At 30.4% G+C, this 24,535-nt stretch overlaps 1 protein-coding gene across 2 annotated transcripts in view; it reads right to left on the bottom strand.

The window, feature by feature from the left end:
• Nucleotides 1–865: 865 nt before the first annotated feature.
• NKCC (sodium potassium chloride cotransporter) overlaps nt 866–24,535 on the bottom strand; it is a 143,086-nt gene continuing 119,416 nt past the window's right edge. For both annotated transcript variants that reach the window (XM_075369427.1, XM_075369417.1), the window contains 6 exons: nt 22,145–22,256; nt 15,823–15,929; nt 13,125–13,239; nt 8,517–8,656; nt 5,584–5,695; nt 866–3,480 (listed from right to left, as the gene is read on the bottom strand). In XM_075369427.1, the coding sequence (XP_075225542.1) occupies nt 3,345–3,480; nt 5,584–5,695; nt 8,517–8,656; nt 13,125–13,239; nt 15,823–15,929; nt 22,145–22,256 (722 nt within the window). In that variant the 3' untranslated portion in view covers nt 866–3,344. The remainder of the gene's footprint in view (nt 3,481–5,583; nt 5,696–8,516; nt 8,657–13,124; nt 13,240–15,822; nt 15,930–22,144; nt 22,257–24,535) is intronic.

Below are 24,535 nucleotides of genomic sequence, written 5' to 3'. Positions count from 1 at the left end.
AATTTGCATGTTTCTTAAGAGATAAATCAACTTCCTGGAAAAATCTCAACTTCAAATGATAAAATTACTAAAACTGAAATGAAAACAAAGGCATCCTATCATGTGAGTTACTGTATTACATGTAATGGTGAAGCTCATATGATTGGAGACGCTTTTATTAAGCCTTGTATGAAATACATTGCATCCTCCTTGTTCAATTAAGACTCCGCTTAAAAAACTGATTCATTACAACTACCTGATAACACTGTTTTGCACTACATTGTTGTTTTTTCTACTGATTTAGAGACAGAGCTAATTAATCGACTTAAACTTTGCAATAAATTTGTTTTACAAATGGATGAGTCAGCAAATATCACAGGTCTATCTGTTTTACTAATATTTGTGTGCTATGTATAAAATAATAACATTGAAAAGGATTTACTCTTACGTGAATTTCTCCAAGAAAGAGCAACTGGAGAAGAAATCCTTAACTGCATTAATAATTATATTTATACAAACAGACTTGATTGAAAAAAGTGTAAAGACTGAAAAGTTTGTATAGATGGTGCACAACCAATGATGGGCAAGATGAAAGGGGGTTGTGACACACATTTGTGAAATAGCTAAAAATGCAACAAAAATTTACTGTGTTTTGAATAGACAGGCATTAGTTACAAAAAAAAAATAGCTACATATTTAAAAAGCACTTGGATATAGTTGTACACTATAAAATCTGGACCACTCCAATCCAGATTATTTTAAAATTTTATACAATGAGTAGGTAATGTGTAGCATACTGCACATTTATTTCACACTGAAGTAAGGTGCTATCCAGAGGAAATGCATTGTAGAGATAGATTGTTTGAACTGTGTAACTAATTACTGCTTTTCTTTTTTATCAAACAATTTGGTGCAAAATTTCAGATAACTACGTGTTGCTTATTTAGCAGATATATTTACTGTGTGTGATGAAATAAATTTATCATTACAAGGAAGAAATATTTCCGTTGTTAATTTAACAGAAAAAATTGCATCAGTTGATATTCTGGGTTTCTTTGCTACAAGAATATAAATTTGACTGTTTTCCTACCTTAGATGGCCTTTTAAATGAATAAAATTTTTAAATAGACAATAAAGTTTACAATGGAATTTTTCAGTCACAGTGCCAGGAAGACAATTCTTGGATTCAAAATCCTTTCACGGCAACAGCTACTGATTTTGAAATAATAATTGCATTAATTAATTATTACTGATTTTAATTTATAATTGCAACTAATTTTGAAAAATTAATTTATTTGAACTGATTCCAGAATAAAACAAAAATTTAAAAAACTGTTGTTAAATTTTGGATAAGTTTGTCAGAAGAATATCTAAACTTCTCATAATGAGCTACTTATATTTATTTTACTTCCTTTTGGGATAACGTATTTATGCAAGATAGGTTTTTCACAGTACACTGCAATAGAATCCAGATACAGGACTGACTTCATGCTGCACCTAAGAATTCAGGTTTCTAGCACTGTGCCTGACATTAAAAAAATTCATAATTTAAACAATCAAAGTCATTGAAAACTAAAATGTTTTAATTTTTTTTATATTTGTTTCATTTAATTATTTTTATCTGTCATTTTCTGTAAAATTAAAACACATTTCTTTTATAGGTATTATGTAAAAATTGGAATAAACATTTATTCTGTTTATCTAATATATCTATTGTTATTTACTATAACTAAAAAACCCAAATTTACTGTAGTGTTCCTTTAAAAGTTTAGAACTTAAAAAGTGTTCCATGATAGAAAAGTTTGGGAAACACTTAAATAAATAAATAAATAATGAGCAAATATTTTTATGGAATTCTTCCCTTTGGTTAGCAAATTGCAGATCAGATTGAGTACATAAGATTCATCCCATCTGTAAGATTTCAAAAATAAAGAAATTCTTATCTTGAAAATATATACATATATATTTCTTACTCATTGCACTTATTTAATGAAAGTCTTTCCTAACAAATTTTTATTTTTACAAAACTTCATAGATGATTTAATGAACAAGTAAGTACAAAGTAATTTAAACAACTGTCATTTGGTTGAACTAATCTATGGTTAAATCTGATGGTTCCCATTAGATTTATTGTTATTTTTGTAAAATTGTTTTCAAATTATATTTTCTTTTTATGGTTTAATATGAATAAAAGAAAGCCTGTCAATGTAGAAGAACATGCCAACAAGTTGAACTTCAAATAAACTGCCAGTAAGGGATTTTATTGATAATAAGGATTTTGTTTAGTGGTTTTAAAGATGATGTTAATGAAAGTGTACATTCCAAACACAAAGTATTTATTTTTTTTATTTTCTTTGTGATTTTATGAGTGAACAATTTACTGGAAAAAATATTTAGTTTAAAAATTTTTACTAGGAATATTTACAAAAAAAAAATTAGATCTAGTTTATATTTCCTAGTTTATTGGACCAAATTAAGATATTAATTGTTATGGTAACACGGGATATTTTATAACAGGATAAAAACAACTGTAAAAAATTACATTATATCATAAATAATTAAGTAGTTGGACAGTAGTACAAAATTATTTGACGTTTCTATATGTTTACCATAATCATTTTCTTTCTCTTTAGTTAAACTGCATTTCATACATTTCAAGTTAATGTTTTGAATAGTGTTAAAAAAAACAATCCCCCTTGTAGCAACTTACAAATTACTTTAGCATGCTCTTCTATTAAGCAATACAGAATATAAAAGTACAAATAAATAAAACAATTAATTTTTACCTGAAATAAAACAATACAATCAAAATTGTTTAAGTTTAAATTTGAAAAGAATAATCAAAAACTCACCAAAAGAGTTTGGTATTCAAATGACAATTGTTTAATAATTAATTCTAGTAATGAAAGAATGAGTCTTAACATTACAGGAATCTAAAATCTGAAAATCATTAGATTTAATCTTCAGCATTAACTGTATGCTACCTGTAGATGCTAACAAATGCATTGTCAGCTTTAGTCTTACATGACTATTAGAGGTAGTAATAACATATATTATAAATCTGACTCTCTTAATTAAATAATAATATATTAAACTTCTTAGTGAACTTACTGCATCAGTAACTTTTATTATTAATATTGTCATTAAGTACAAAATTTGGTCATTCATTATTTAATATGAATAAAATGACACTGATTGTTTTCACTGCCATTAAAATAAAGACAATTTTTAACACTAGGTTAAAATAAAATTCCTTTCATGTAGGAAATTTTAGTAAAAAATTAACATGATGTGATGCAGCAAACCAAGAATTCCTGGCATATGTCTTTTTCTAAAGTGAACATTTGATCAAAATGCTACAAAAACTAAGAATAGAATGTCAAAACAGACTGTTGATTCCCCCTTATTAATAAAAATGGAGGCATATCTTTCGTGAGAGCTTCAAGCCATGCCATATATAAAGGAGCTGACACCATTCCCTTCCTTGGCATAGGTAATGACCTACAATTCCAAATAAAAAAGCAATTTTTAGTACAGGAAATAAAAAATTAAGACATACAAACAATAAAAAAATAGTAAAAATTATTGGATATTTTATAATAAAACTATCATATTTACTTCTGCTACATTTTAATTTTTTAATGCACATTAGTGAAAAAAAAGTTCACTGTAATGATATCAATACAGTAAATTCCAAGCACTAGTTTTTCAATCACAATAAGAAAAAGCAATAAGACAGAAAATTCTGATAGGATTTTATATATTTTTAAACTTGCCACAAATTTATAGTTATCATTTAATTTGTTCACTTAACATCTGAAATAATCAGAAATACTTGAATTACAGTCATGACAAAATAATTCATTCAGAAATTATGCTGTTTAAGAGTAGAACTGTTTTTATGAAAGATTGTATAACACTAGAATCAGGAACTTTAATGCAAACTGTGTATACAGAATATACCTTGAAAAGAAAAAGAGTAGTGTAGAAAAGAAATTTGTGGAGTCATAGTTAATTTATTGAGACATCTTTTAGAACACTGAAGATAATGGTGACAAAAAAAAATCACTAAATCACTACCTCCATTCCTTTTAGTTCAATATTGAAAATTTCAAAAACACAATTATATTAATTTAATTTAAAAAAAGAAAACAATACAGCAATTATGTCTAATGTAGACATTAAAATCATTTAACAACATAGAAGAAAACATTAATAGTAAAGTCTCTGTTTTAAAATTACAATAAACCAGAAAAAGCAACTGAGAAAATGAACCAAATTTAGCCATTATGTAGCTGGTATTAAATACGGATATAAGTGTAATCTGTTGAATGTAAAATGATATTTTAATAAAATATTTATTCATATATTTATTTATTAAAATATTTTAATAAATACAGATAGGTCTAAATAAATGTTGGCTAAGAGAAAATCATCCATTTACAAGAAATACAAGAGATAAATATTAAAAATTAAAAAACATGGCGCTGAAAAAAAAGTTGCTCTTTTTGTTTTGGATTGGTTCCATCATGATTTTGTATTATACTAGCAAATACCCCATTTGAATTATTAAAATCGTAATATTGGTTGCCGAGACACCCTGTTTGTTACCAATTGATGGTGATGATTGGTCTAGCCTTGCACGAGGTGTTTGAATCACTTCCCCACTCTAGCCTCACACTCAGTCCCCTATGGGAAGCCATTATTATTAAACAGAGATCTTTATTAAATAGAATTTTTTTAATTTATTTAATATTAGTTTATTTTATTTAAAGTAAATTTAATACTATTATTTTTGTAATATTATTCATTTGATTGATTCAAATCATTCAGTTCAAACCCAGCTCACGTAGTGATAGAGACTCACAGTTCACAGTTCATTAATTCACTTCATTAAAGTTTGTGCTTCAACCGGCAAATCTTCACTACTAAATATATATTTATATAAATGTACAATATTAATTTATATACATATCTATATAGCCTATGACACTCCCAGTAACCTAAGAATTCCAACACAGGGCCATACATCTAAATCAGTGTTGAGAAACAAACATACACCCTAAATACATTACACTCCTTTTTGGGCAGTCATGTAATAAAAGTAAGGAAACTAATTTTAATAAAGAATGATCATCTAAAATATGATTAAATGCATGTAAAAAGTAATAAACACCAATTTTTTTTAAAAAATGTGATAATAATGGCAATAATGCTATAATTAGAAAATTATAACAAGATCACTACAGCAATAATACTTAATTATAAGTATCATTTTCATGATCCGCAGGGGACACAGAAAATATATGTTCTTCGTAGACCAATATGTATGAATCACACTACATATATAAATTAAAAATACGAGTATGCATAAATCCAATTGATGAACTAACATGACAAAAAATTTTAATAAACTTAAATTTAGCTGATGTCACAAATTCTATAAAATCAGCTGACTTATCACAATCAATAATGAAAATTATTGGAATATATTATTATTGTCATGTTTATACTTAATAATAATTATTAGTAAAAATTACATCTAATTTTCATTTACTTATTTTTCTTTTTAACTTTTAATCATATCACTTTTTCATAACTTACATGACAATTAAAGATGCATCAGATGAATGTTGTAATAATAGTTCTCGTAATCTTAGCTGCCTGTTTGTTCTATCACGAAGTGTATCTAGTTCTGACTGAGTAACTGCTTCCTCTGAAAAATATTTTTTTAATTAAAAAATAATTACTTCAAACAAAAGATCAAATTTTAAATTATATTGTTAGTACTATATGCAATTTCATCTCACACATTAAATCTAAATTCATTCATCTTTATCTCCAAAGTTACTCCTCGTTTACCTCATTTTACACAGAGTGTCCAGGCTAAAGGTATCCAAAGGTAATGGCCTATATTTAAAAAACTAGTCATCATAATCTCTTAAATGTATGCCAGCTATAAAATTTGTCCTTTTTTTTAACCTTCAGGTCTGCAGTCAAGCAATTCTCTACGGAGAGGATGAGATGAGTGTTTTATAGCGTGTGTGAAAAATGCCATGCCTGACCGGGATTCGAACCCAGGACCTCCAAGTGAACGGCCAAAATGCTACCACTCGCACCATGGAGACCGACAACAAAATTTGTCCTATATACTCTTAAGGTCAGCAGATGCTGCTTGACTCACAATGCAATTGCAGTCAGCAGTAGCCAATCAAAATGTGGACCCAGAACGTTTAGTGCATGCTTTGATTAGCAGATTTTCGATCAGTTACACAAGTTCAATGGGATGTACAAACTGAATGGAATATCAATCCTCCTACATCCAAGTCTACTCATCAGTGGGATATTACAAGAGAAACTGGAAGCTTGGTTTCAAAACTGGAAATCATCCAAAAGTTTCAGTTAGTGACGAGACTGTGGATCATGTAAACACCTTCACTACCAGTTATGGAAAGTCAATTAGGCGAGCTAGTTATGAATTGCAAATTCCTCGATCCACTGTTCAGAACATTTTATAAGCGGCTCCATTTGTGAGCATAAAATTTACTATTTACTATTAAAATTTACTATTCCTCCATCATGTTAAATTAGATGATCACCACCTATGATATCAGTTTTCTGGAGAGGTAATGCACAGAGAGTCAAAACCAATCCTAATTATCTTGATACATTGTTATTTAATGATGAGGCAACCTATCATATGTGGGGAAAGTTAATAATTGTCAAATTTTGGGTACTGAAAGCCCTCAATACAGTAAATGAAAATGAAAGGGATACACTAAAAGTCAATGTCTGGTTAGGACTGCGCAAAAATGGCATCATTGGTTCATTTTTTTAATGGAGCCCATTGTGACAGAACACACATACCTCAACAAGCTTGAGAACTTTGCTATTCTTCATATTCCTGTAGGCTTCAGTTTCCGACAAGATGGTCCTCCACAACACTTTCATCAAGATGTTACCATGTTTTTAGAGAACACTTTCTTCAAATGTTGAATTGGACATGGAAGTCCAATTGCAAGGCCACCTATATCTCCAGTTACCACTTCTTTGGTTTTTTTTACTTGGAAATTTATTAAAAGTTGGTTTACCAAAGAAAAGTTCAAAATTTGGACTATTTAAAACAGAGAATTTTTGAAGCTGTTGATCTAATAATGTTGCATTCTCCCAAACACCTGGAAAGAGTTAAATTATTGTCCAGACTTTTTCAAGCTACAAAAAGGTGTGTACATTGAACAAACCTTTATTAAAAACTGGTAAGTTGCTGTGTTTATTAAAAAAGGATTATTAAATTATATTAACTGGTTCTCTTAACATAAGCTGTTACTTTTAGATGCCTTTAGCCCAACTCTCTGTATTAAAATGGATTACTGGTACTGTAGATAGATATTATAAATGGCTAGTTCAATCGATTTTTTTCAGTATTTTATACTTTCTCAAGATCAGATTATAAAGATTATGAAATCATAACCAATTTATGATATAATTTATAATTGAATTCAGTTGGCTAATTTTTCAATTAACTGAATTAGACATTCAGAATCACAAATATTATTTTGCTAAATACTTATGAACCTACAGGCAATACATCATTCACATAAAAAATTTATTTAGAGCCCAATCTATCTTTGATTCTACAGAATCAGCATTCTGTACAGCAAATATAAATTTAAAATATTAAAACATAAATAATAAGAAATAGTAATTATTACAACTTCCTTCCATATTTGTGAAAAGTGCTTTCAAAAAATCTTTCCATTTTTCCAAACAGACAAATACAGTAATCATGTAAGATATGTTTGGACACATCAAAAAGGATTGTAACTGAAATGGAGGCATGTAAACAAACATTTCAACCTCTGATAAACTATTTTTCTCCAAAAATCAAGCTCCAACTTCAAAAAGCCTTGTTACTCCAAAAAAACAAATGATATGCATGATTAACTTGAACAAAGTTCTGCTGATAAGTATTGCTGTAAACTCCTATACTTCAATGCTGGGAGGAAAGTATACGGTGATATTCACACACACTGGTTGATAGTAGTACTCCGATAAACCATTTATGTCCTCATTTTAATGTTTTATTCACTCGAGACAAAGAATTTTCGGTATAGTTAGTTGATGTTAACCACATCAATTTTCATCTACAAAATAGCACTGAAGAGTAGGTATGAATTCAAACATTACAGCTATCAGACCTCATGTAATAAAACTGGTTAAATATATCTTTAACATCAATTGCACTATCTTACTAAAATCGTAAAAACACTTTTAATATCATTTCAACCTCTTAACTTAAACCTAGTACTTAACCTTTTACTTAAACCTCTATATCTCCCCAAACACTAGCTACTCCTGTAACATATCATTCCTATTAGTTTTTTTTTTTTTGCTTATGTCCATGCTGTCTGATTTTATGACATCCTTCTCTAATCAACTGAAATCTTAAGAATAAATATAAAACTGAAAGATTTTTTCATTTTCATCTTTACATAAAATTATGTAATAAAATTTCACTATTTTTTTGCAATTTATACCATTATTATTTGTAGCACTGAAATTTTTCAGTAGTTGTTCAAAAAACTGTTGTGTTTTTTCTTCTGCAGGATCTTGTATATTATGAATCATTGTTAAACTACTATAATCAATTCTGAACTTTGATAGAAGACCAGCCATGCTGAAAATAAAAAAAAACAATCTTTATTTTAACAATATCATAAACTATGTTATTAGTCTTAGCTCTCCAGACAATTCTTAATATTCATTTGTATTAATATGAACTGTTAGTTTATTTCTTTTATGTACAATTTACACATATGGCATTATGATTTTTATACTTACAGAAACATACCTTGAGTTCTAAATAAAATTCTATCATTTCTATTATTTATAGATCAGCTTGAAAAATGTGATTAGAAGTAGCTTCATGGGGATCTTTACAGAATTATTATGATCTGTCTTCCTTTTTGGTATTGCTGATAGTGCTGTTGCTAATGATACTTGTGTGTGGTTAAAAAACATAATTAAAAAATATTCTTGGTACAAATCTTAATTAAGGTTCTATTATTTATTAGGTTAAAAAGTAGATAAAGTATTAGGGTAGTAAATAAACTAATTTACTATTAACTGTTTGTAAGTTTAATTTTGTTCAAGTCTGTCGACTTTGTAATGTTTGGTGCTACACGTAAAAACTAAATTTGTGGTTAATATCTCGCGCACACGCGCACATGTGTGTATTTTCCAGTATGCAGTAACAAGAGTAATTTTTAAATGTTGATTATTACTGTGTGTTATGTTTATTACAGTTTATATTTAAGGTTTATATATGTTTATATTTAAAGTCCTTTAAATATGTGTGTGATGTAGGTACATTTTATCCAATTTAATATTTAGTACAGTCTCAGAAGTTTAATTTGTATTCTCTTAATACTGTTATGTTTATCAATCAGATAATTTTATAATCTTGTGTATTTTGTTTGTAGTTTTGAAACCTACATGGCAATTTTTGTTCCTGAAAATGTTGTTAAATCTATATGAATATTTTTTTATTAATGTTAAGATTATATTTAGCCTTTAACATTTGCTAAGTATTTTATTGTCTTGTGTTCTCAGTAAGAAATGTTTGGATACATAAGCATATATAATGGGTGATGTAATGCATTCAAAAGGTTGCAGGTGTTTTAAATGCGGTGATTTGATGTGCTGTGGATAACTGTTTAGTTCTTGTGATGAGATTCTTTTACATTTTGAAGATGTATTGGTCTATTTTAGATATGGTCAAGTACAGGAAATCGGAGTGTCATGTTTAAATTGGGATGTATTTTAATGCTGAGTATCTGGAATATATAATATACTTTTAATTGTCTTTATTATATGAAAATAATTAAACAAGAAACTTGAAATTCCAATTTTGGCATTTGCTGAGGATATAATTTTGTTATCAATGTAATTTGTGTATTGATGGAATGTAATAGTGGTGTCTGTTATTTAAAACTTTCTGTACGATACTTAAATTATTTTGTACATATAGATCCATTAAATAATTAATTTAAATTGTACTGCTGTATAAATCTGTTGGAGAATACTGGTGATAGCACAATCTTTTTTTGTGAATTGCAACCACTGCCTCAGCAAAAAAAAAAAATTGTACCGAGTGTTGGAATAATTTTTTAGAGGGCACAGGGTGACATTGTTTATTTCCTTGCACAGACTTCTTTAGAGGCATTCAGATATGCACTTTTTTTTGCATAGTTTGTAATGAACCTTTTGTTTCATTTTCTGTTTGTATTTTTTATAATTTTTCTTTTAATACCCATCTTTATATAATAAATAGTTTTCAACAGTTGTATATTCAATGAATGTTTAAAAAAATTAGCATTCTCAATTTCAAACCCTGTAGTTATGGAGTAGAATAACACCATAAGTTCTTATCTAGCCTCTATCTTCAATGTTCTTTAGAAAAATCAAGTATTAAATTGTACCATAATAAAGAAAACCCATTTAAATGCATTATTACCATCTAAATAAACAGTATATTATTCAAGCTGACCTCCAAAAAGATTCTTTAAAGTTAAAAATGGAAAAATGGTCAGATAAGATTGGATCTGCAACAAAACAATTATACTCCCAGTTATAAAAATTAAAGCTGATAATAATTTGTTACATTGACTGTAACATTGACTTCTGTTTCTCTATTATATGATCATGATAGTGGTTTTTTAAAATAAGGATTACCAGGGAATTTTAATCAAATATAAATAAATATCATTAATTGGAATCTCACCAGCAATACAATAAAAGACTAATGGGTTTGTCCTTATTAGATTTAAACTACTGAAACTCTGTGTTCAGTACTGTTCTATCTTTACATTTGATACTGAATATTTTTTAACATACTTTGCAATAGCACAGATATTGATGTCAGTTTAGTGGATGACTACTGCTACAATTTATTTTATCAAGCAATAAGCAGTAGTATCTATAAACCAAACTTACAAAATAGAAATAACCAAAATAGTAAATATAGATTATTTCATAATTAGTTATTATTGTAATTTTAATGTTTATAATATATTATTATTAATTATTTATTTTAGTTAAATGTATGTACACACAAGTTATTCTTCAGTCTTGGTATTAGCACATGATATGCTCTTTAAGTTCATATTTCTATATATTTAGTTTATATTAATCAATTCCACTGATCTATTTTTTTCTGCAAGATGATGTAACTTTTCACATTATGTAGTAATGTTTTTTTTTTTTTTTTTTCTATTAATAAGGCTTGTTGTTGAATCTTTCATAACTTTTGAATTTTATTTGAATAATTAAATAAACAGTATGATACCACTAAAAGTTGAGTTTAGTTATACTTCATTTCATACATTATATTTGTAATATCTAAGTAATCTTCTGCAAAATTACTCACATTTCTGGGACTCACGGTATTCACCCCACTCTTCATTATATCATTATACGAGGATTGATCCAGAAATAAGGTTCCCAAAGAGCTTCAGCCTCACGGGAAGGTGCGAGGCGAAATCCAGTAACACCGCTGTGCGCGGCTGTTCCTCCACTCTCGATTCCGCCCGGCCGCGCTTCGCTGCGCCGCTCAGTCTTGGCTCAGCAGCCATCTGAGATGGAGGTTCCACTTGTTGATTCGCCAAGTGCGAGATTCGTTCTGTAATTCGCTTTTTGCACGCCAAAGGGACTCCACCTGTGGATATTCATCGTCAGTTGACAGAGATGTATGGCGACAAGTGTATGTCCATTCAAAACCTTCCGAAAGTGGTGCAGGGAGTTTAGTGCCAGTCGGCAGGAATTCCACTATGAAGAACGGAGTCGAAGACCGTCAGTTTCGGATGCGGTTATCGAGATGGTCCAACGCGAAGTGCTTCAAAACAGGAGGATCACCGTCCGTGAACTTGTTGCTCGGATTCTTCAGAGCTCTTATGGTACAATGGAAAGAGCTTTGACCAAAAAATTGGGGTATCACAAGTGTTGTGCTCGATGGGTACTGCGGCTATTGACATCAGAACACAAGGAGAAACGCCTTGACTGTGCTCGCCAGTTTCTTCAAAAGTGGCAAGAAGATAAGGAGGGATTGTGAAAACTCCATTGCCATTGTTACAGGAGACGAAACGTGGGTGTTTCATTTCACTCCTGAAACTAAACAAAAATCCAAACAGTGGCATTACTCAGGGTCACTAGTCGCAAACAAGTTCAAACAAACTCCTGCTGGCAAAGTCATGGCCAGTGTTTTTTGGGATCGTAAGGGGATACTGCTGATCGATTTCATGGAACCTGGGACAATAATCAACTCAGACAATTATTGTGCAACACTAAGAAAACTCAGGTGAGCTATCCAGAACCACCAGCGAGGACGACTGACAGCCGGTGTAACGCTGCTTCACGACAACGCCCGACCTCACGTCTCTCGTCAAACCCACAAACTTTTGACACACTTTGGGTGGACTATCATGCCCCACCCACCGTACATTCCAGACCTCACGCCTAGTGATTATCACTTGTTCCCCAAGTTAAAGGACACTTGAGTGACCAACGCTTCTGGAGCGACGATGAAGTCAAAGAAGAGGTGAAACGCTTCCTCAATGAGTTGGCGGCAGAGTTCTACAACATTGGGATACAGAAATTGGAGCACCGTCTACAAAAATGCATAGAATAAGATGGCGATTATGTAGAAAAATAGAGCAAAGTTTCTTCTTTCCAACGATGTAAATTTATATGAGAATAAACAATGTTGTCTATTTGTAAAATCGAAGGGAACCTTATTTTTTGATCTACCCTTGTATAAGCAATAAGGTAAAAATGTTACCTTTAACAATACTTCATAATAACATTATGTCATTAAATTACCTTAAATAGTTATCATTTATTTTAAAATTGCTAATAATTTTTTTTTTAAATTACTGAATACACTACAGGCTACATTGTTTGAAACATCTATGCTTAGTAAATCATATTATTTGTAATAACTTTGTCCTTCTCAGCTAGACACAACAAAATTATAAATAGCACATTTTTAATTCATTATAATTTACAATACATGCAATATTTTGCAATGAAATTTGCATCATAAGTTGTTTGTTATTTCTGACATTTTTCCATCATAAATTAATTCTTACCATAGTTCTTCACTTTTTAATTCTTCCTGTCTATTGGTGAGAGCAAACACCCTCAGCTTACAGTCAGACCAACTGCTTCTTGTACTAAGAATGTAAGGTAATAAAATGGTTAAACCTGAAAATAGAAAGCATAATTAAAGACTCACTATGTTTGTTATTATATACCACTTATTATTGTTATACCACTTTATACAAAATAGAATAAAGTTAAAATTTAAATAAAAAGAAACATTTTTTCAGCCATAGAATTATAAATAAAATTCAACAGAGATAAAACAACAGAATGAGTACATTTTTAAAAAGCAAATCATTAAGGCAGGCAATATTTAACATAGGAAGATCACAATTAGTAGAAAACCTTGGATAATAAATAATTGCTTAGATGAATGCACAAAGAATAAAACTGTAAAAGACGAAAAAGACAGAAAATCATATTGACATTTAAGTAAAAAATTATTAGAAAGTGCTAAGTAACAAAGATTGAAGGAATAGTGTAGTGATGCAGAAAAGAATTACAGGAAAAATATTTTAAACTTAAATTTAATCACCTATCACCCAGCAGATATCTAAGCTGGTCTTCTAAGATCTATTATAAAATTTATTCTCTTTTTTTTTCCTGAAAAAATTTGGTTTCACAACTAATGACACATCTGTGATCAGTGATCTTAGATAAAATTATTTTTTCAAACAAACTGTGATTCTGCAGTTGTTAGTTTCAATTATTTTACCTATGAATAGTAATTCATTATGCAGTTTTTTATAACACTGATACTGTATGTAATGGTGAATGATTTAACAATAATGAGTTGAGTTATTGTTTTTTCAAAGAATACTGGGCTGACAATCTTTCCCAGAATACTGGGCTAACAATGTTATACAGTGCGTTTGAAAAACTATACACTTGTCATTCATTTGTAACACCAATTACAAATGAAAGTGAAAGTGAAATTGCAATTACAAAGTGAAAGTGAAATTATGATTTCACAATAACAAGCCGAATTAATTGTTTTAGCAGCGAATACTGGACTGACTATTCTTCTCCTGGATATTTCAACCCATATCCCAATCTTCTTGTCATGTAGAGGAAATTCAGGTACAGCATGTTGGTTTTGGGCAGCCATAAAATTAATTCTGTGTATGTGTGTTTCCTGATAAATGGAACTGTATCGTACAGAAGAAAAAATTAAAAAATCATCAGAACTATCTACTTGAAACTGTTGAAATGATTCACGGTAATGAATTTGCTTTCCATAGTATGCGATCAATAACTTTTGAACCACTTTTACTTTATATGGAATGAGATTGAGCTTCTTACAAATTGCTTTGTGAACAGTTGCAACAAGGATGTTTTTCTCTCAGATTAACTTCCTCATGGACTTGTTCCGACTACATTGCACAGCAGCTAACACAATCTGCAGTTTTTCTTTATCGAGTATTGATGGTCTATCACTTCACTCATATTCTTTTATCGATCCCATCTCCCTAAATTTCTTGATTGGTGCTTTTATCTAATGTCAATTAGGAATCAGTATATCAGAAAACCTAATGGAAAATTAGTCTTTCACTGTCTGTGCGTACTTACCGTGCTCATGGAAGATATATTCAATGAGTTATAATCTAAAGTTAACACCATTCTGAGCACAGATGGAAAAACATGATCTCAATCATTGAAAGGCAATGAACAACAAAAAACCAGACACTCCTTTTCATCTCAAGGCCACCAGCCTAACTGATTTGAAGAAGCAAACTGTATACAATATAGCATTACCAATCTTTGCAGAAAGCAATACTCATAGCGTAAGGAATAAAATCTCTTGACATATAATCAAGTTATTATAAATACATTTAAACAGCTTACCAATACATTATTTCCTGAAACGTTTTTCGACTATTCTGCCATCTTCAGGAGAAATTTACATTAATTTAGAATTAAAATATAAAAAAAAAATAAAATTCACATGATAAAATTAGAGAAATAACAACTGATAGTATATTTTGTAAATGTTGAACTCATAAGTTATACTCTAATTTTATCATGTGAATTTTATATTTTTTATATATTTTAATTCTAAACTATTATAATTCCTTCTGAAGATGGCAGAATAGCTGAAAGCGTTTGAAGAAATCAAATAATATATTGGTTAGCTCTTTTAATATTATATAATAATTTTATTTTACAAATAGTGCCATGTTTGAAAAACTTAATATAAACGCGTGTGGTTACTTTTTGAGCACGCTGCAGTATACCAAAAAATGTTACTTGTAATTGCAAAGGATTACATATTACTAATTTAATATTTAATTCAAATAATAATGATAAAGCCATGTGTGATGATATTTAAAGTTAAACTAGAATGTCAGCCGGCCTCGATGGCACGAGTGGTAGCGTCTCGGCCTTACATTCGGAGGTTCCGGGTTCAAATCCTGATCAGGCATGGCATTTTCACACACGTCACAAAGTATTCATCTTCATCCTCTGAAGAATGCCTAAAGATGAATCCGGAGGTAAAAAAAAAACTATAATAATATTAATTCTTTTTAAACTCTCTTTAAACTGTAAACAATGAATAAGCAGTATTTTTAAAATGAAATATCCAAGAAAAAGAAAGCTATATGCATAAAAAAAAGGAAAACAAAAAAAGATATTTTTATGATCATCGGATACTCTTAAAAAAATCTACAAAACAAAGTTTGTTACCTCCATCGTCATATAACCACCAAACATCAATGTTTCCTTTCTGCTTTTTACCAAAGAACATCATCGATTCTAGATCATTTTTACGGATTTCTTTTCCATCTGGATAACTGTAAAAATTAAATCCGTTTTATATGATTCTGTTTTTTATAAATTAAGAAAATTTTAAATAATATACTTTGTCAACCTACAGTGTCAAGCAAAACTGATGTTTAACTTAAACTAGTTGAAATGGCTTTTACAAACATACCTACCTACCAATACTACACTTTTTCAATTTCTCTTTTTCAGATTCCCTTTGTTTTTAAGGACATTATATAATTCTGAATAAGAAATTCTGAAGTTTTAAAATAATACATGAAATTGTGTAAAGAAACTGTATTAAATGGATTTTTCATAAAGCAGAATAGTACATATTCAAATTATTTATGATACTGTGAATTTTAAATATATATTGTATGATAATGTAAACATTTATTTTACGTAAATATTTTAACAAAATATATTTTTAAATAAACAGTGTAAGCATATTCAATAATTTCAATAAAATATACATTGTTGTAATAATTAGATTATTGAAGAAGAGGTTTTCAGAACCTCAACAGTACAACAAGACACAAAGAAATTTTGTGTTTGAATTCATTATGAAATTCAAGTATTCAACAGCATACTAATAACACACAGTTTTAACAGGCAACAAAGAAAACTTAGAAATGAGTAACATTGACACAGATGTAAGGCATATTTAAAATTATCGACATACAGGAAAAAGGAATCCCATAGTCTTATAAATACCCACATTGACTATGAGAGTGCTTGATCAGATTGGCAAAATTGATCTGTGGGTAAATTTATATTAACGGTATTCTTGCAAAAGCCATGATTAGAAAAGTAAGTTTTAACATAATTAACAAAGTGTATATGGGTACTTTTATAAAATGTAATAATACAATAGTTTTATAATATAAAAGTTTATAATTCAATATAAAGCTGAAAATGCAGAAAATTCATTTGTGTAGATTTATGATAAAAATTAATTGTAACTCTGGATTTGTACCAAGGCAGATAGAATTTTTCAATCATCCATCCAACAATTTTTTTACTGTGTGTAAAAGATAAAGTAGTTAGTAGTTAAATTTTTTTGTAAATTATTTAGTAGTTTAATGTAATTATTGAAGTTTAATGTAGATGCAATAGTTTTTTTTTTTTTAAATTAACAGTAAACATTTTGCGAGTATAATTTTGTTTAATAGTTAATTTTCTTATTTTTGAAAGGGAAAATTTAGAAGTAAAAGCAGCATAGGTTATGAGAGTATATTGGTAAAACAGATCTGAAATAAGGTTACATAGGATAAGGATCCTGACCGAGTCAGGAAAGAATCCCTATCCTTAAGCATTTCTCAGTCAGTAAATAGTAAAAAAAAGATTAGTGAGAGAATCTTCCATTCTCAGAATTTTTTTAACTTTCAGCTAATTCTATCAGACATTATTATTTCCTATTTGCCTACAGAAATTCTTTGCTCCAATGCACCCTCAGCAAACAAATACTGATAAATGTTTTTGTCAGAAGAGGCTTGAGCTCTCATTCCAAATTTCAATTAATGCTTAACACATAAGTTGTTGCAAATATTATTTACCTAATAATTGGTGATTTCAATGACAATCACCATTCATGGGCTTCATCATCATGTTCTTCCAAGGGAAGGATTGTTAATCGACTGAGGCAAAACTTAGATCTCTGCTTGTTGAACGATGGATCATGCATGTTTCTTCCTCAGGTACATCTTTGTGCATCGATCTGTCGTTGCGTTCAACATCCCTATTCTATGTCTTAACTGGCGTGTTTCCAAAAAGTTCCCAAAACAGAAGCGACCACAGACTGGTTGTTATCTTGGTCACTAATAGTGATCTACTTCAGAGTCAGCTAGGTCACCCATAAATAGGTGGTTGGGAAAGCAGATTGGATCAGGTACAAAGATTCATTTAGCCAATATGATGAAAGTGGTGACGCGATCCACCAACTTTCCATATTTTCACACCTGATACTTGATAGTGTATATGAATATAACCCGTTAACATCAGGAAAACCAAGAAAACCTAATGTTTCTTGGTGGAACGAAGAATGCAGAAGGGCATTAAGGAATCGTTGGAGGCTTTGTATAATTTCAATCGTAGGCCTATGACAGAAATGTTCTGCGCCGACTGCAGTGTAAGGGCTGTATGCTGTCGAGTGTTTCTGTGTGCTAAGCAGAAATCATGGCTAAACTATGTTGATGCTATTTCTCGGACAAGTCCATCATCGGTTGTTTGGAGAAAGGTGTGGATCAGGACAATCTCCACTGCCGATTGGACTAGAAAGCAACGGCATCCTCGCGACCATGCTACTTGATGTGGTGAACACGTTTGGCTACTTGTTTAGATCAGTTTCATTAACATCATCCTAATGTCCTGAGTTTATGAGATATAAGTAGCCAGTAAAAAATAAGCACTTTATTATCGGAGATTCACAAAATGGATTAAACATTCCTTTTTCTTTTGATGAACTAAGGTATGCGTTGAAAAATTCCCATGGCACTTCCCATGGAAATGATGATATCAGGTTCAATATGGTATCTCACCTCCCGAATAGTGCATTACGACTTCTTTTGTCTAGTTACAATAAAATATTCTCTGACCAGGTGTTTCCAGATTCCTAGACAGAAGCATTGACCGTACCCTGGTAAAGATAAATCATGCCTCTCCAGTTATATCCTTGATCAGTACCCTGTGCAAGTTGATGGAATGTATGATCAACCGTCGTCTATTGTGGTACCTTGAGAGAAATGCCTTAATTGCCTCAAACAATGCAGTTTTCACCAAGGTAGATTGACTCTCAATCATGTAGTTGCACTAGAATCTGTTATTCAAAACTCCTTCCTACTTAGCCAAGGCCTGGTTGCAGTATTTTTTGATATGCAAAAGGCATACAATGGAGCATGAAGGATAGGAATCCTAAATAAACTGCATGAATGGGGTATACAAGGAAATCTTCCGTATACCCCATTCAGGGGTTTTCTTCACAGTCAGTTCTTTCAAGTTCAAGTTGGAATGACAATATCCAAAAGTTTCACTCTAGAGAACGAAATACCACAGGGGAGTATTCTAAGTGTTACTTATTTGTCGTAACCATAAATAGTATAACAAACTGTGTGAGAAAACCCATTATGAGTTCTTTATTTGTTGATGATTTCTCAATATGATTTAGTCAACAACTAACATGGGTAACACACTTAGAGGAGCTGAAGGTAAAATGTTTAAAAATATTGGACATGCTGAGAGTTTTATCTAGTACTCGATTGGTAGCTGATCGAGTAAGCATGTTGCACTCTTACCAAGCTCTAGTCCATTCCTGCTTGGACTACGACTTATTCAATCGCTCAGTCCACTGCTCTTAGAATGCTAGATGCAGCCCATTATTCATTCATCCATCTTGCTACAGGTGTATTTCATTCAAGCCCTGTGGAAAGTGTACTGGCAGAAAGTGGTGAGCCATCCCTTTCAAATAGATGGAATCAAGTGATCTGCAATTACATAGCTTGTATTAAAGTGCCATGAAATCATCCATCTTTTGATGCAATGTTCTCTAACCAAAGTCTGATTTGATACCAAGAACAGTTGAGATCTACTGCTCCCTAAGCACAGAGCTCACTGCCTTTTTTCAGCTCTAATTAAACAATTACCCCTTTTGGCGGCCTTATCTCATTAACTACTGCTTTGATCTTTTCAGTATAATAAACAGAACACAAATCTGAATATTATGTAAAACAAATTTTATAATACTACAAATAACCATAATTCTGATGCTATAGTTTATGTGGATGGCTCTAAAAATGTTAACTCTGTGAATTGTGCTTTTGTGGTTGGCAACAGAACATTCCTGTTTGGCCTCCCCAGCATCACCAGTATTGTCATGCCAAACTCTTTGCTATTAATAAGGCCTTAAATTTAATTAGCCCAACATTTCAACATGTACTTGTTTGCTTTGATTCCATGAGTGCCTTACAATCAATCAGTGACATACGTGTACTCCAAACACCTTGTTGCCTGTGGGATTCAGTATGTTATTTCGCAAATGAACCACCATAATACTGCTGTGAGCTTTTGCTGGAACTCCAGCTATACTGAGATTTCAGGCAATGAGCACGCTGATAGTGCGGCTAAGGAAACTTGTTTCCAGCCTCCTTTCATCAATTACATCACTTTGAACGATCTTGCCTGTTTTCCAAAGAGGGTGGTTCATGATGAGTGGCAAAGTGAATGGAATGCTATCATGAACAACAAACTTCACCCAGTTAAATAAAAACACTGTCTTCATGGAGCTCCTCATCCAGAAATAACCATTGAGAGAAGATTATTATCTGCCGTTTGCGAATAGGGCATAGTAAGACCACTCAATGATATCTAATGACTAAAACAGATGCACCAGTTTGTGCTTGCTGCAACTATCAACTGACAGTGCACCACATCCTTGTGGATTGTATTGTTATGCGGCATTGCATCACAAGTTTAATCTAGGGACTAACATGCAAACTATTCTAGAGGATAATGAAATGCTGTTATCTTATGTTTTATGATTTCTTAGGACCATCTGTTATTATTCAAATATATAAATTACTGTTTTGTGATCCAATTATTCATGCCATTTGCCGTAAAGCAGATGGTAATTTTATTATTTTGAGATTTATAATGTGATATATCTTTATGTTTTTATTTAGTTTTTACCATGCATTACTGGATTTTACTTTGAAGATGTATGTTTGCATTTCTGGGTTTTTAGTTAATTTTTAATTGTCCATTTTTTTAACATTTATTTTTTACAACAAATATATCGTACACTGGTGATGATAACACAAAACATTTTTCCACAGAAAAAGAAAAAATAAGAAAAACAGATTTACTTTTCAAGCTAAATTAAGGGTGGATATTTTCATTTTTTATGTGTATTGTAATTCAAATGTGATAAAAGATAGATTTTGACTCTGAAATTAACTCCAACAATAACTGTCAAAAATTTTGTTTTCTCTTTTAATCATTCTTGAATGAGTTATTCATTAATCCATGTCCTAAAAGAATAAATGCTTATTATAGTAATCAATAAGTTTATTCATTTTAATTTCAGAAGACCATTAAGTTTATTAAAATTTTGAGATCCTAAGAACGAAAAAAGGTTAAAAAAGATTTAATTGTTACAGAAAACTTCATATTGAGGTATACCATGAAAAGTTTATTATTTGCTTCTAGGCCTGTAACAAACTTTTAGGATACAGTTCTCATGCAACAAACAGAAAATGGTAAAATCCTTTCTAGCAATCTGAAATTGAATTGTGAGGTAAACAAAAAGCCAGAAAGTTTAAAGTATACAGGGCGGAACCCTCCAAAGTAATTTTCAAATAAACAATAGAGTTTAGTGTAAAAACAAGGAAAAACTTATGGGTGATTGAATTAAACATGCATAAGATATCGCTAACACTCGCATTGCCCACATTACGTTATTACAGTTATTTTTGAAATTTTAAATGGAGATGAAAGTACTGTTATAGAATTCTATTATAGAATTGTGTGTGTGTGTGTGTGTGTGTCATCTTAAAAAATTAACATTATGATTCATTATGATGCATGAATAATAAATTACAATTTAAGTTGACAGTAAAAATTTGTGTATCAATTTTTAAGAGTTTTTCAATTGAACAAATTAACTAGGTTTTAAAACCAATGGGAATCTATTATTCAGCATTTAGATGCTGAATAATAGAAATAAATGTCAATGCTGCATAAATATGAAAAAGTTCCATCTGAATTTACAACTCTACTTATGTACCTAGACAATTTGATTTAAATTTATTTTTATTAAAAAGGAAAATTAAAAATATAACTTATGTGTTTAATACATAAATAAAAATAATTATCTATTAACAGTATAAAAAAATTTTAATCATAAATAATTAATTTTTCACTTATTTTTAAGTTTTACTGGAAAATAACCATCTTTTTTTATAACAGTCATTGTTAAAAGCGGAAATTTGTTTATATGGTGTTATATTCATTGAACACAACCTCTCAATTTTCAAATTCTTTGCAACAAATAATTGAAAAATGAAGGAAGTAATAAACAAAGCAAGTATATAAAAACATACTGATCTCCAGGTACACCCAAAAAAACTAGAAATGTTTAGTCATTAGTAAATTTAAAATATGGCATTTAATAAAAAAGCCAGTGAACTATTGATAATCAAATAACATCAAGCAATTTAATTAATAATAATTTTATAATTACAGATTGACTTACTGGTGTATGATTTCATTAGCAATTTTATTTTTCAGTATTTCTGTTGGTTTAGGTAACATACTATTTGTATTAGTCGTTGGTATGATAGCAGGCCTGTCTTCTGTTTTTGAACCTTTAAAAAAATAACAACAGGGTATTAATAATTTATAATAAATGTTAATAGATTAGTTTTGAGATTAGAATAGACCAGTGCACACGAGACCCAGAGTGTTTTTTACCCAGAGTGTTTTCTAAATCTGGGTTCTCAACCAGCAATAAACTGCATCTCTTAATCTGGCAGTTTCATAACAGCTGGAATCTGAGAAAAAGGAAGCAAAAAAAATATATAAAAGCCAATGGACTGAATATAAACCTAATAATAAAGTTTCCATAGATAAAGGAATGATTTATCCTTTAGGATCGGTAATTGCAGGTTTTTACATTTGGTAGCAAACTAGAAGTCAATTTTTGGATAAAATTAAAAATAAAGACAAATAGTATTGTTATTGTTATATTTTCAAGTATTGCCTTGATAAAGTATTGTGTAACTTTCTCAAATTGCAATTCTAATTTATATTCGGACTAAAATATTCTGAACTTTTAGAACTTTCACTCCATCTTATCGCCATTGTTAACTAAGCTGAGAATGAACCACCGTTGACTGCCAGCTACAATTATACAAATTTTCCCAAAGCATAGTGGATAATTGCATACATAACTTAATGCTGGAAACACTGGAGGGTAAGTGGATTGCTGTATAACATATACTTCCAAAAATGCACAGATTGCTCACCCTTACTCCTTTTATCTCCGCTGTTTATGATGGAAATTAACCTTGGTATTTCATGAGCATAATAATGTCATCCATAATAATGTAACATTTTTTAAATTATAAGTATAGTATATTATATCAATCTGCTTATGTGCTGGACATGTTAATGCACTATGTTTTATTCAGTTGCTTATGTCCTTTCTTCTTTTGTATAATTTATATGCTTATTCATTCTTATTTCTTTTTATCACTCTTATTCTATTTATAATCACTTAGCAATACTAGTTTATATATTGTAACATGTTTACAATACAATAATAATTGTTAATAGATTAGTTTTGAGATTAGAATAGACTAGTGCACATGAGAAATGGTTTTTGCTTTGTATAATATGCTGTTTACATAACACAATACAATTAATACATAACACAAATTTATGTATTGCAGACACCTCAGCATTGTATAAGAGAAGAACAAGACTGACTGAGCTACTACTGTATATTAATATTTACTCATTTTGAGCATAATAATTTAGTTAATAAAGGCATCAATACTTCATTTTTTATTCTTCCAGTAACTTTTTTTAATTTAACTTTTTTTACCATTATGTTATTTGTCTTCTTTCACATCCTATTTTCCAAACCTCATGATCACTCCATGCATCCATATTCCATCCTTGACAATTCATTGATTCCATCACGCCCTCCATCCAACATCTTAGCGGATATCCATGTCAACATCACCCCTCTGGTACACACTCCAATGATTTTCAAGGCCACCTTATGGCTCCATTCTATTTGCATGTCCATAAAATCTCAATCTCCTCAACTCTACATTCTCCAAAACAGTACTCATCACTAGGACCCTCTGTCTGATTTCTACATTCCATGAAACTCTTGCACTTCTTCGCAAAATATCCATCTTCACTACCATCAGTCTCTCTTCCTAACTCCCATATTTCTACCCCATTCAGCACAATACTCTTAATTAGAGTTGTAAATCCACATCTTTGTATCCTTCTGCAAAACATCAGACTACCAAACCAAGTTGCACTTCTGCACAACCAAACAAGCCTGAGCCACTCTACTACGTATTATCAGCCTTACGTATTCTATCCTTAGACAGAATAGGTCCTAGGTATTTAAAATCTTCAACACCTTTAATAATATTGAAACTGATATTTAACTCTATCATTTTCATCCCCACAACCATACACCTGATCTTTGATAAGATTTATTTTCAGATCCCATTTCTCACATACTTCCACCAGCTTCCTCATCATGTAATCAATAACATAATCATCCAAAGCTATAATCATCGGATTATCCGCAAACAATAATGAATGTATGTAATCATCATCCAACTCCACCCCCATACCTCTACATTTAGCTTACCACTCCTTCAAAATCTTATCAATACATATTTTAAATAATGTTGGGGATAAGCAACAAACTTGATAGAGACATCTAGTGGGATTGAACTCAGATAACAACGGATTACCCACTTTGAACACACTCATCTGACCATCATACAAGTTTTTAATTGCATTTAAATATTTATGATAAATTGAAGTGGAGTTACAGTACCTCACATAATTTTTTCAATGATACTTCTCCAAGTCTACAAAAACCATTTGTGTT

This window comes from Lycorma delicatula, chromosome 1, assembly GCF_047948215.1.
Source record: "Lycorma delicatula isolate Av1 chromosome 1, ASM4794821v1, whole genome shotgun sequence".
Taxonomy (NCBI): domain Eukaryota; kingdom Metazoa; phylum Arthropoda; class Insecta; order Hemiptera; family Fulgoridae; genus Lycorma; species Lycorma delicatula.
This window is presented reverse-complemented; position numbering and strand designations above follow the sequence as displayed.